Source organism: Esox lucius, chromosome 23 (assembly GCF_011004845.1).
Source record: "Esox lucius isolate fEsoLuc1 chromosome 23, fEsoLuc1.pri, whole genome shotgun sequence".
Lineage (NCBI taxonomy): Eukaryota > Metazoa > Chordata > Actinopteri > Esociformes > Esocidae > Esox > Esox lucius.
Window position 1 is genome coordinate 9,329,360 of NC_047591.1, and position 10,736 is coordinate 9,340,095.

The 10,736-nt window shown below is 39.3% G+C and overlaps 1 protein-coding gene across 3 annotated transcripts in view; it reads left to right on the forward strand.

Annotated features, from left to right (window-relative positions):
* Positions 1-9,901, forward strand: part of pparaa (peroxisome proliferator-activated receptor alpha a) — a 29,446-nt gene extending 19,545 nt beyond the window's left edge. For 2 of the 3 annotated variants that reach the window (XM_034290157.1, XM_010887147.4), the window contains exons 4-8: positions 4,846-4,984; positions 5,943-6,145; positions 7,026-7,262; positions 8,139-8,382; positions 8,574-8,818. In XM_034290157.1, the coding sequence (XP_034146048.1) occupies positions 4,846-4,984; positions 5,943-6,145; positions 7,026-7,262; positions 8,139-8,382; positions 8,574-8,818 (1,068 nt within the window). Of the gene's footprint in view, positions 1-4,845; positions 4,985-5,942; positions 6,146-7,025; positions 7,263-8,138; positions 8,383-8,573 lie in introns of all 3 variants that reach the window. The other variant, XM_034290158.1, reaches the window with a different exon arrangement.
* The last annotated feature ends 835 nt before the right edge of the window (positions 9,902-10,736 follow it).

The window sequence follows — 10,736 nt, forward strand, 5'->3', positions numbered from 1 at the left end:
TTTATCCAGGTTGCTGTATTGAAGGCACCAATCAACTTTTTTGTCTTTTTTTATTTTTTATTTTTATAAAATAAAGCAAAATTCACATATGTGGCAATGTGAAAGAGACATCTGGGAATAGTTAGGTTGGCCTTCGGAAACTGTCCGGTTGTAGGTGTAACTTCATACATGTTTCCCTTCCTCATTTTTCCCTCCCTCCAAAACATGAATTCCACTCCAAAAAAAAAAAAGAAACTCAAAAACATGAGTGATTTACAGCATTATTTTTGTTGAATGTAGCTGAAGCAACACTTCATCTATAGGATATATCTAATATAGGAATGCGGCGTGGTGGGTTTCCTGTAAGAGCATTGCACTATTTTGTGAAAATAGATCATTAATATTCTTGCCTAGTGCAGTATATGTTATTGTTATAGCTAGCAAACCTGTCTAAAATTGGCAAATTCCCAATCTGAAGTAAGTATAGTAAATTCTAAAATTCTGTGGATGGCAAAAGGCACAGAATGAAACTAGCACAATACCACAGTAAAAGGCTAGTGGCTAACAATAGTCAAGTCAGTCTAGCTTGTGTTGTTGTACTCAGTGGGTCCTTTCCAAGATGTTTACAATAGTGCATTGTGGGTATTTCCGAAGACACCAGAAAATGTGTTAATGCATTTTTCTAAAACCCAAAACATAACTATCTTTTGGGGTTTTAGGGAACAAGATTGTGACTACATCTGTGTATGTTTCTACATCTTTGACCATTCTACATCTTGTTACTTTGGTGAGTAAAAAACTCATGCTACTTACCTTTTAAATACAAAAAAGTATCCCACTTTAGGTAATTCTGAATGTATTTAAAAATCAAAATAAAACACTCATAAGATTGACAGGAAACACATTAAGTTTGTATTTCTAATTTGTGAAGTGTTTCAATTTGGACAATTTTATATTTATCGCAGTCATATTTTCATGTACCTTTAATATTGTAATGAAATATGTTGTAAGTATATTTACATATTCCTGGTGCAACAAACCCAGTGACAGGCCTGGCATGGGGTTTTAGGAGAGCAATGAAGAGGCTAACGGAAAGTTTTTCAGGAATGAGTGTCATGTGAGGAGTAGTGCGTGTTTGTTGTGTGTGCTCGTGTTCGTGCATGCGGTGTCCGCTTGCATGCGCTCTGCTTGGCACAGCTGTGAAGTAAACAGCAAGTGTCACATCGGATTCAACAGTCCCCACTGAAAGAATTCTATTCACAGAAAAATTGTGATTGGTAACAATTACAATACGTGTAATTGTAGTTGACCCAGGCACCAATTCAAGTTAGTTATGCATTTGATTGGAGGAGGATGGAGAATAAAGGTTTTTAATTGGCTGCTCTAGTTTTTCCTCTCTCTGTTTTTTCATAATCCTTCTTAGGACTAGGACCCATGATGGGTTTCTCTCATAGTTCTATTCTCTCTGACATTGCTGTCCACAGAAGCAAAGGAGCCAAGAGAGGCCTCTTAGTACAAGAATTTCCCAATGTCACTCTCGGATTTCCCTCATGTAATATTTAATCTGCACTCTAATATTGAGTGTCCTTACTGGTATGGCCAGTCGTTGGGCCTAAGATATAGAGTATAACAATGGCCCTGTGTTTTTCCTGGTCATATCACAAAGTTAGGACAATGTCTGGTTTTACTTTGTGGGCTGTAGTTCAGTCAGTGACCTACCGTTGACTACTCTGACTGGAGAAATGTCCTAGGGCTGTCATTAGCGTATGTCTACTCTGGGCTGGCGTCCAACTAGCCCCAATCACAGCCATGTCAGACAGAAGACGTTGTGCCAAAGGCACCTGACCAGATGTTATTCTTGGCATGTCTGACCACACCATGGCATTATCCAGACACCTGGTCTAAGGCTGTCCTTCGTTATTTTGGAGATGCTGTATTTATATTATGTTATGTAGTATACTGTGTATATATACAGTACCTTCCGAAAGCATGCCGTTCACCTTCACTTTATCCACACTTTGTTGTGTAATATATGTAACCTTATTTATAATATATATATATTTTTTTGTGCTGTTAATTTACACACAATACACCATAATGACAAAGCGAAATCACGTTTTTTGAATTATTTTGTCGGTGAACGGCGATCTTCAGTTCTCCCAAGAGGACATTCACAGACCTGTACCGAAGCCACTCCTTCGTTGTCTTTTCTGTGGGCTTTAGGTCATTGTCGTGCTGAAAAATCAATCTTCAACCCAGTTTTTTGCACTTGGCATTCAGGCCTAATAGTTAGATTTTGGCCCCATCAGACCAAATCACCCCCCCCCCAACTTACTTCCGTTTCTTCAGTTTTTTTTATTTTAAAATACATCTGCACACATTTCTAATTGCTTTGTCATTATGGGATAATGGGTGTAGATCAAATATACATTGGTGTCTGAAGGTGTCTGAATACATTCAAATGGCACTGGATATATGGCGGTTTGTGGTTACTTTGCTGCATATCCAATTCGAATCTAATCTGTTTCCTGCAGTACTAACTGGCAAAAAACACCTCCCGTTTAAAACCGTGGAACACAGCAAACTCTCCGGTGATAAATTAACGTTGAGTGTTTTAAATGTATCACAGTTTCAGGGTCTTTACTTTAGTGTATAGCCTTTTCACAGGATGCCTTGCCTTTAGCTTAATTTTGGAGTTACTACCTATTTCTGTATTTGATAGTTACAGACACAAGGATTGTGCATTCAAGGCTGTCCCTATGCAATATTTAGTTGCCTCAAACATACTGTCACCCCCTTGACAGCAGAGACAGAAACATGAATAGTTTAATGTTCATTTGCCACAATTCTATACATTTCACCATAGGGTGAAAATTCAAATAAGAACTTTTAAAGTACATTTCTTAGAATTATTTTGCTGTGGGTCAGAAACATGATTTTGTCATTTTAACAGTAAAAAGGAACCCCTTTTTACTCAACATTGTCTGAAGCCTGATGATATTGCCTGTGTGCTTGATGCAACCAGGACCTTATCTCCAAACAATAGGGGGCCTTGCCTTTTCCTCCAACACATCAGGCCTCTGGAACTCCCTTCCTGACAGCCTCAGGGGATATTCAGACTGTTGGGGCCCTTAGGATCAATCTTTATTGGCTATCCTGCCATTCTTCCTATGCTGTTGTATTTATGATTAAAAACAAATTAATATGTTTTAGCCATGGCTAATTCAGTGATTCAGAAGAGAAACTGCTGATTAATAACCACTTTTCCAATTTGTACCTGGTGTTTTGTACTATTCATAATCCGGACAGTAAGTTTAACTGATTGTCACTGAGCAGTTTTGTAGCATTTGTCTTGAATGCCCGCAGCTGGTCCTGATTGCACTCTTTCATTTTCAGTCTTGTGGCAATACAACATTCCTAAGCAAGTATTTTATCATTAAAATGTTATCACATACACTTTTTATGTTTTACTGGCTACATCAGGCTGTACATGAAATTATGCCATCTTGCAATATGATCATAGGGATTTCCAACATTTGGAATTTGACTGAAATTAAATTAATGCATTTGAGAATGTACAGAATAATTGTACCCTCTACATTTAATGAGAAATAGAAAAGTATATGAAAAATGTATGTTTTCAACAACATTATTCTATAACCACAAAGTATCAAACTTTGTGGCAAATTTGGATCCGGGGAAGGGGAGGGAGTGACTGCAGTACAGCTAAGTTCCAGGGAAGGATCCGGGGAAGGGGAGGCTTGATTTTACATGTTGCTCCATTATTAAGGGTAATTTGTCCTGTAAATAAACCTGCTCACAAGCCCTCCTTACTTCCATTTACTTAGAGCTAGCGATGGTTTCAGTTAGCTAGGGATTTTATTTTGAAATGGTTTTTTTAAAGAACTAAAGCCTAGGTTACAGTTGATTAGCTGATAGACTGGGGGTGATCAGGAACCATTTTACATCTAGTTTGAAAATTGTGAAATTCTCCTTTAATACCTTGAATCAACACTCAAACGGTTTTACTAAAACACCAAACTAGCTAACACTAGCAAATTTGCTGTGTGGGTGGATTGAAATCCATCAGTACTGCAAAAAATTATTCAAAAAACTACAGAGATTTGAGCATTAAGGCCTTCAGTCATCAGGTTTTCTAGGAATGCAGTGGTCAGTATGCATTTGAGTTAGCTGTGTCCAGAGTTGAAAAGTGTTGTTTTAATCTCAGACACAGTAGCTGTGATTGTGTGAATGTTTAGTATGATGAAAAACCCTTCTTTGAGGGTTTCCATACAGGCTGATGTTTGTACTTCAGTCCTCCAACAGTGTACGTGTGGACTATAATGCCTTCAGTTCATCTCCACCCCCCTCTCTTTCACCTTCTGTGACAATCTTGCACTAGCAGGGAAATAGTAGAGGATCAGAAATGTATCTCCTTGTACTGTGTTTTTTTGGTCTGGTGCCCTGTTGCTTGTGGGATATTCACCTCAGCAGAGGACAGTGTTGAGGTCCAAATATGAGGGTGTGATGGAATTTGCTTTTGGTTAAACATTTTGCCGTTGGGAAATATCAAGGGGTCGGATGGCCACAGGCAGTATGTACACTTTGTTTCCCTCTCCCATCTGTTTTCCGTTTAGTTTCAAGACATTACAACTGCATGATATATGACAAGTCAAATGTTTCTTGTGGTCATTCCTTCATTTCTAAATATCCTCTTCATTTGTTAAGACATGACGTGAAGTGTGGTCGTTGTTAGCATGTTTTGTGTGTACTGCCCAGTATATTTGGGCAATTCCTATGTCTTGAACATGTCTACATCTGTTTAAACTAATGTGACGCTCTTCCTTTTCTGTTTCTGTCTGACAGGGATTCTTCAGAAGAACCATCAGACTCAAGTTGGAATACGACAAGTGTGAACAACACTGTAAAATACAAAAGAAGAACCGAAACAAGTGCCAATACTGTCGCTTCCATAAGTGTCTTGCTGTGGGCATGTCCCACAATGGTAATAACTGAATTAGTCTCTCAGAGTCCACAGAGCTATTCCCTTGAATGTACAAGGTATTTGGATGCAATCGTTGAAATTAATACGTCTGTCCTACAAGCTGTACAATCTTAAATGTGTCGTTCTGTGAACTGTCCTGCAAAATACAAAATGGGTAGTGAGTTTGAGGTTTATAAAAGGAATCTGACCATTTTAATTTCCACGATTTCATTTCTGACCATTTTAATTTCCCTAAGAATTAACCACCCTAAAATGTCCATTCATTATTACATAATTCCAATTTCCTGTTGCCGCAAGTTTTTTTCCTGTTGTGGTAACCTGTGTCTAAGTAAGCATCCTAATCTTGATAACCAATCACATTAAAAATTAAAAATTTAAAAACGATTATTTTACAATTTTATAAGGTTTCACCACAGTTGTAATCTGAAGAACCCCTAAATAATAATCAGTTAACCTTTAGAGTGTAAATAATGCCTCACAGAGGACAAGGTGTCATTGGTATTGGGATGCTACCAATAACAAGGAATACAGTTCAACTGAAAAACACATTTTCCCTGTTATCTCAAGGACAAATCCTTCTTCGCTATCACTGGGATGCATCAATGATATCACAGCTATCATAATGTCATTACTTCATCTGAGTGGGGAGCTAGAGTGTGTTGTTTACTCCAGAGCTCCCTTTATACATTTTTGAATGTGAGGTTTTATGGGACTGCTTTGTGACTTGGAGATAGCACAGGATACACTACCCTGCAATGTTCAGGGGTTCAGTGAGGTCAAAGCTGCTCACTCAGACAGTCAAGTGTAGCACTTGGTTTGTTTATTGACAATAGCAAATAACTTAACCCCCCCCCCCCCTTTCTAAATAGTCACTCACAAGGCTTTGTTATTTCACAGTATGTCTCTCTCTCTCTCTCTCTCTCTCTCTGTCTCTCTCTTTCCTGTTATGTGTACACAGCCATCCGGTTTGGTCGGATACCTCAGTCAGAGAAGTTGAAGCTGAAGGCTGAAAGCCAGACAAAAGAAAGAGTGGAGGCAGAAGACCCCAGACAGGTGGACTGCAAGACCATGGTCCGACAGATCCAGGAAGCCTACATAAAGAACTTCAACATGAGCAAAGCTAAAGCTCGAGTGATACTGACTGGCAAGACCAGCACACCAGTGAGGACACACAAAATAATGCTGGGTTGAAACATCCCAATTTGGGTTATTTGGTTAACCAGCGTTGGGTTAATATTGGACTGAAAACACATTGAATTTTTGTATTATTTTGTCCTTGCCAGTTGGGTTTTGAAAATAACCTAACATGCTGGGTTGTTTGGGTTAGTCAAATATAGTTACTTAAATCACTGTTTTTTATTCACTTGCTTACAGGGTCTTTTTTCATTCGATCCCATCTGTTATTTTCACGTGGCTCATTATGGGCATGGTTTTCAAATAGCTATTCCTAGATACCTTTGATGCCAACAGTAGGAATTAATTAGTTCCATTTCATGTTTAGGCACTTGAAATACATAGTCTATTATAAATGTAAATTACTCCCAGTATAATGTGTAAATAATACATTTTTAAAGAAGATACAGGCGTTTTTATAGACATACGCCCTTTCGAGAACATATCATCCCTGTGCCATTTTCTCGCTACTTAATGGGCAGCTTCAGTAGCGATGTCTCTAAAGTATGAACATGTTTGGCAAAATGTGAAAATTGCTGGCCAGCCATTATTCACAAACTTTTGACAGAATAATTTTAGTATAAAGAAAAACATATTACTCAGATGTAATCACTGCCTACGTTATTTCTAACATGCATTTACACAGGGAGCTACATGCATGTCTTATTAAAATATGTTCTATTTTGAAATATTTTACATGTTTATACAAACTGCATATTTAGGAAATTGTTGATTTTCTTTAACAGTTGAATCAATATTAATCACAATCTGTAGAGCAAAATACAATTCCCTGTAATTTTGTTGATCCAATCTACAGTTTGTGCATTCCATACCAACTAGGTTAGTCTTTTTTGTTCCTTTCCGGCAGCCTTTTGTCATCCACGACATGGATACTCTCCAGCTGGCTGAGCAGATGGTGGTGGCCCAGCTGGTGGATAGAAGAGGTCTACAGGGACCAGGGTATGGGCCTGAGGAGCTCAAGAACAGGGAGGCAGAGGCCAGGCTATTCCAATGCTCCCAGTGCTTTTCTGTGGAGACTGTGACAGAGCTCACCGAGTTTGCAAAGTCTGTACCAGGCTTCCAGGGCCTGGACCTGAATGACCAAGTGCGTGACCTGTGTTATAGTTTAGTAGAACTTAATGAAATGTTATATGTAGAACGTGTGGTTCATGCAGTGTTTTGTAAGATTCCTTGTTAATTGTCTGTTCTTGTTCATGGATAAGACTTCTGCAGCTAGACCAACAATTCTCCTGATGAAAGTTTGCTTCCTGAGCTGGCTGAGGTTTAGGAATCATTTTTGCAGTTTTATCACCTTTTATCACCTGGTTAAAATTAGTCTTTGGTCAGGGGTCAGGGGTGCTTAGTTTGAGGCAACTGATAACAGAATCAACAGATCAAATAAGAACAGATACATTTTGGTTACAAGCACATTAGGAATCTACTAATTTGCTAACATGTCCATTAGCCTGACAAAAGTTCAAGTGATATCTACATTTTGTCTGTAAAAGTAGAATAGGGCCCTGTCCGCCAACGTACGGTTCCCACTGAAAAAGTATATGGAAAAATAGAAAGTACACGGACAGACTGGATATTGGCTTTAGGCTACAAGAGCCAATAAGATGGAAAAAAATGTGAATGGATTCTGGTCTGTGTACATGCTAGTAACGTATCTCCGCTGTCCACCCATTGTATAATGCATACACATCAACATTTCAATTGTATCTATTTGGGGCTAATGTTATCTGAACTTAGTAATGACTAAAGCATGGATTCAAGTTTCTATCAGCCCCTATTAATCTAAGGGTACAGAACTCTCATACACTGTGTTGTAAAATATAAAATTCTCCTTTAAATGGCGTTGACGGATCATGGCAGGTGACTTTTACAGTACACTGCCCTCTTCAGCTGTCTGGTCAACTGTACGATCAAAGACAACAGTAACACCAATAATAGTTTTAACCTTTATTCCCGAGTCCTGCAGGTGACCCTGTTGAAGTATGGCGTGTATGAGGCCCTCTTTACACTGCTGGCCTCCTGTATGAACAAAGATGGCCTACTGGTGGCGAGTGGAGGAGGTTTCATTACCAGGGAGTTCCTCAAGAGTCTACGGCGGCCCTTCAGTGATATGATGGAGCCCAAGTTCCAGTTCGCCATGAGGTTTAACTCCTTAGAACTGGACGACAGTGATCTAGCGCTGTTCATGGCCACCATCATTTTCTGTGGAGGTACAAGATAAAACGCCGCACCACTTGGCTGAGTTATTTTGAATGGGAAACAGACAACCTCAGCTGTGTACCACACTTTAGTAATAAAAACAAGACGGTCATCCGTTTTTATATAGATCAGACCAAACTAGCTAGTGAATTCAGATGAAGAGTCAGTGCTCAAGTAATGTCTTATTTCCCCCTTTCGTTAGACCGTCCAGGGCTGGTCAATGTGTCTCACATAGAGCGGCTCCAGGAAAACATTGTCCTGGCTCTTCGGCTCCATCTACTGGCGAACCACCCGGATGACACCTTTCTGTTCCCCAAACTGCTGCAGAAGCTGGCTGACCTTAGGGAGCTGGTCACAGAGCATGCGCAGTTGGTCCATGAGATCAAGAAGATGGAGGACACGTCTTTGCATCCATTGCTGCAGGAGATCTACAGAGACATGTACTGAGAAGGCTGAAGGTGAAGAAGATAATCTGTGGGACTGAGCTTGAATGGACTATGCTGAGCTGGACTGGCTTGGAAGGGTTGTGCTTAACCTTGTCTTCAGGCTATTGTGCAAATCATTCATTCTAATTTGGCCTGGGTTGGTTAGACAGTTGTCCATTAAATCCAGTCTAGCATCAACCCATCACTATGTATTACAAAAGAGCAATAAGGTTGCCTATGCCTACAACACTAAATGCAATGTTCCTTCAATAAGCTAGGAGCAAATGCATGGCACAAATATTCCAGCCTTTTTGTGGTAGAAGGAAGAATGATCTCTACAGAATGTACAGTATTTCCCTACAGAGTTCACTGTCACAGTGGTCATCAACAACTATCAGGAAATGATCCCTAAATAAATCATTTTCATTTAACCCTTGTACAAATAGTAATATCCAGGCACTTAGAACATTAGATGTATTACTATCAAAGGGGTCAATGATATCTGTATTTCTTTTTAGCCATAAGCACACCCATGTCTCTGTTAAGCTCCCTGATTCTTTGTTTCAAGAACTTGAGAGCAAGGTGAAAGGTTCAACTGTATAAAAAAACATTATAGTATTTTTTGTACTCAGGAGTGCATTGGGAAAGGAAAATATCACGCAAGATCTGCTATTAGAAATCGTTCATGTATTTATGTGACCTTCTGTTTTTTCAATTTTCCTCTGTACGTCTATCAAAATAAATATGTGTCTCAAATCATATGTACATAATCCATGGTAAACTATCTGGCAGCTTAGGGTTGTGATTTTAACATAGTAAAGTACACTGTGTGTATTACACTGTGTGTAACTCTACCACATTGTGTAAATAAGGATTTTGTCGTGTAAATGCTCTATTAATGTGGTCCTCTTTATTTCTCACTGCATAGTTTTATATCAACAAGGCTGGATGTTTTCCTATCAGCTGACTGTCCAATTAGATTTCACTAACCTGGAAATAATGTTACTGAATTTTTAGTTGTGTTGATATTCTGTAAATCTTATAATCTTTAAAGGTGTATTTGCCATGGTCTGAATTAAATTGTCTAGGAGATATACACCTAGAATGTGGTCATGTAAAACAATTATTTTGATATGGATTTTAAGTAAATAATGAGTATTTCCATTCATAGTATTCCTATGAATGTTAGGAATATATGTATGTTTTTATTAAATTCAGCAGGACTCACCATACTGTAATGGACAGTAAGTCACATCAACTCAATTGCTTTACCTCCATGAAGCGTTTTTACTCCAGGGTCGTCAGGGCGAGAGAGAATGGAGGAAACTGCCATTACATGGATGAGAATGGGACACACGAGGCTTAATACCACCGATGACATTGTTAGGCTAACATGGGATGTGTGATCGCTGCATGGAGGGGTTGGAGAGGGTGGAGCATGTTGTTTCTGTGCCAAAGCTATGAGACGGAGAGGGAAGGATTGCTGGTAGAGTTAAGGCAGGGGTTCCCAAACGTTTTTGCCTAACAACCCCATTTCTAAAAAAAAATAAATTCTCGCGACTCCAACCATGTGAAGAAAAATTATATGATCGTTATTTTTTTATTTGAGGCGAGGAGAGTCAATTGTATATCATTCTCCCTCGACCCCAATTTCATATCAGGTGACCCCACATGGGGTCGCAACCCCTAGTTTGGGAACCTCTGCGTTAAGGAAAATGGGGCTGCCATTCATGTGGTTGTTACTTTGACACGTACCACCTGAGCATTGTTGCAGACCATGTGCACCCTTTCATGGCAACAGTATTCCCTGATGGCATTGGCCTCTTTCAGCAGGATAATGCGCAAAAATGGTCCAGGAAGGGTTTGAGGAACACAACAACGAGTTCAAGGTGTCCACTTGGCCTCCAAATTCGCCAGATCTCAATCCAATTGAGCATCTG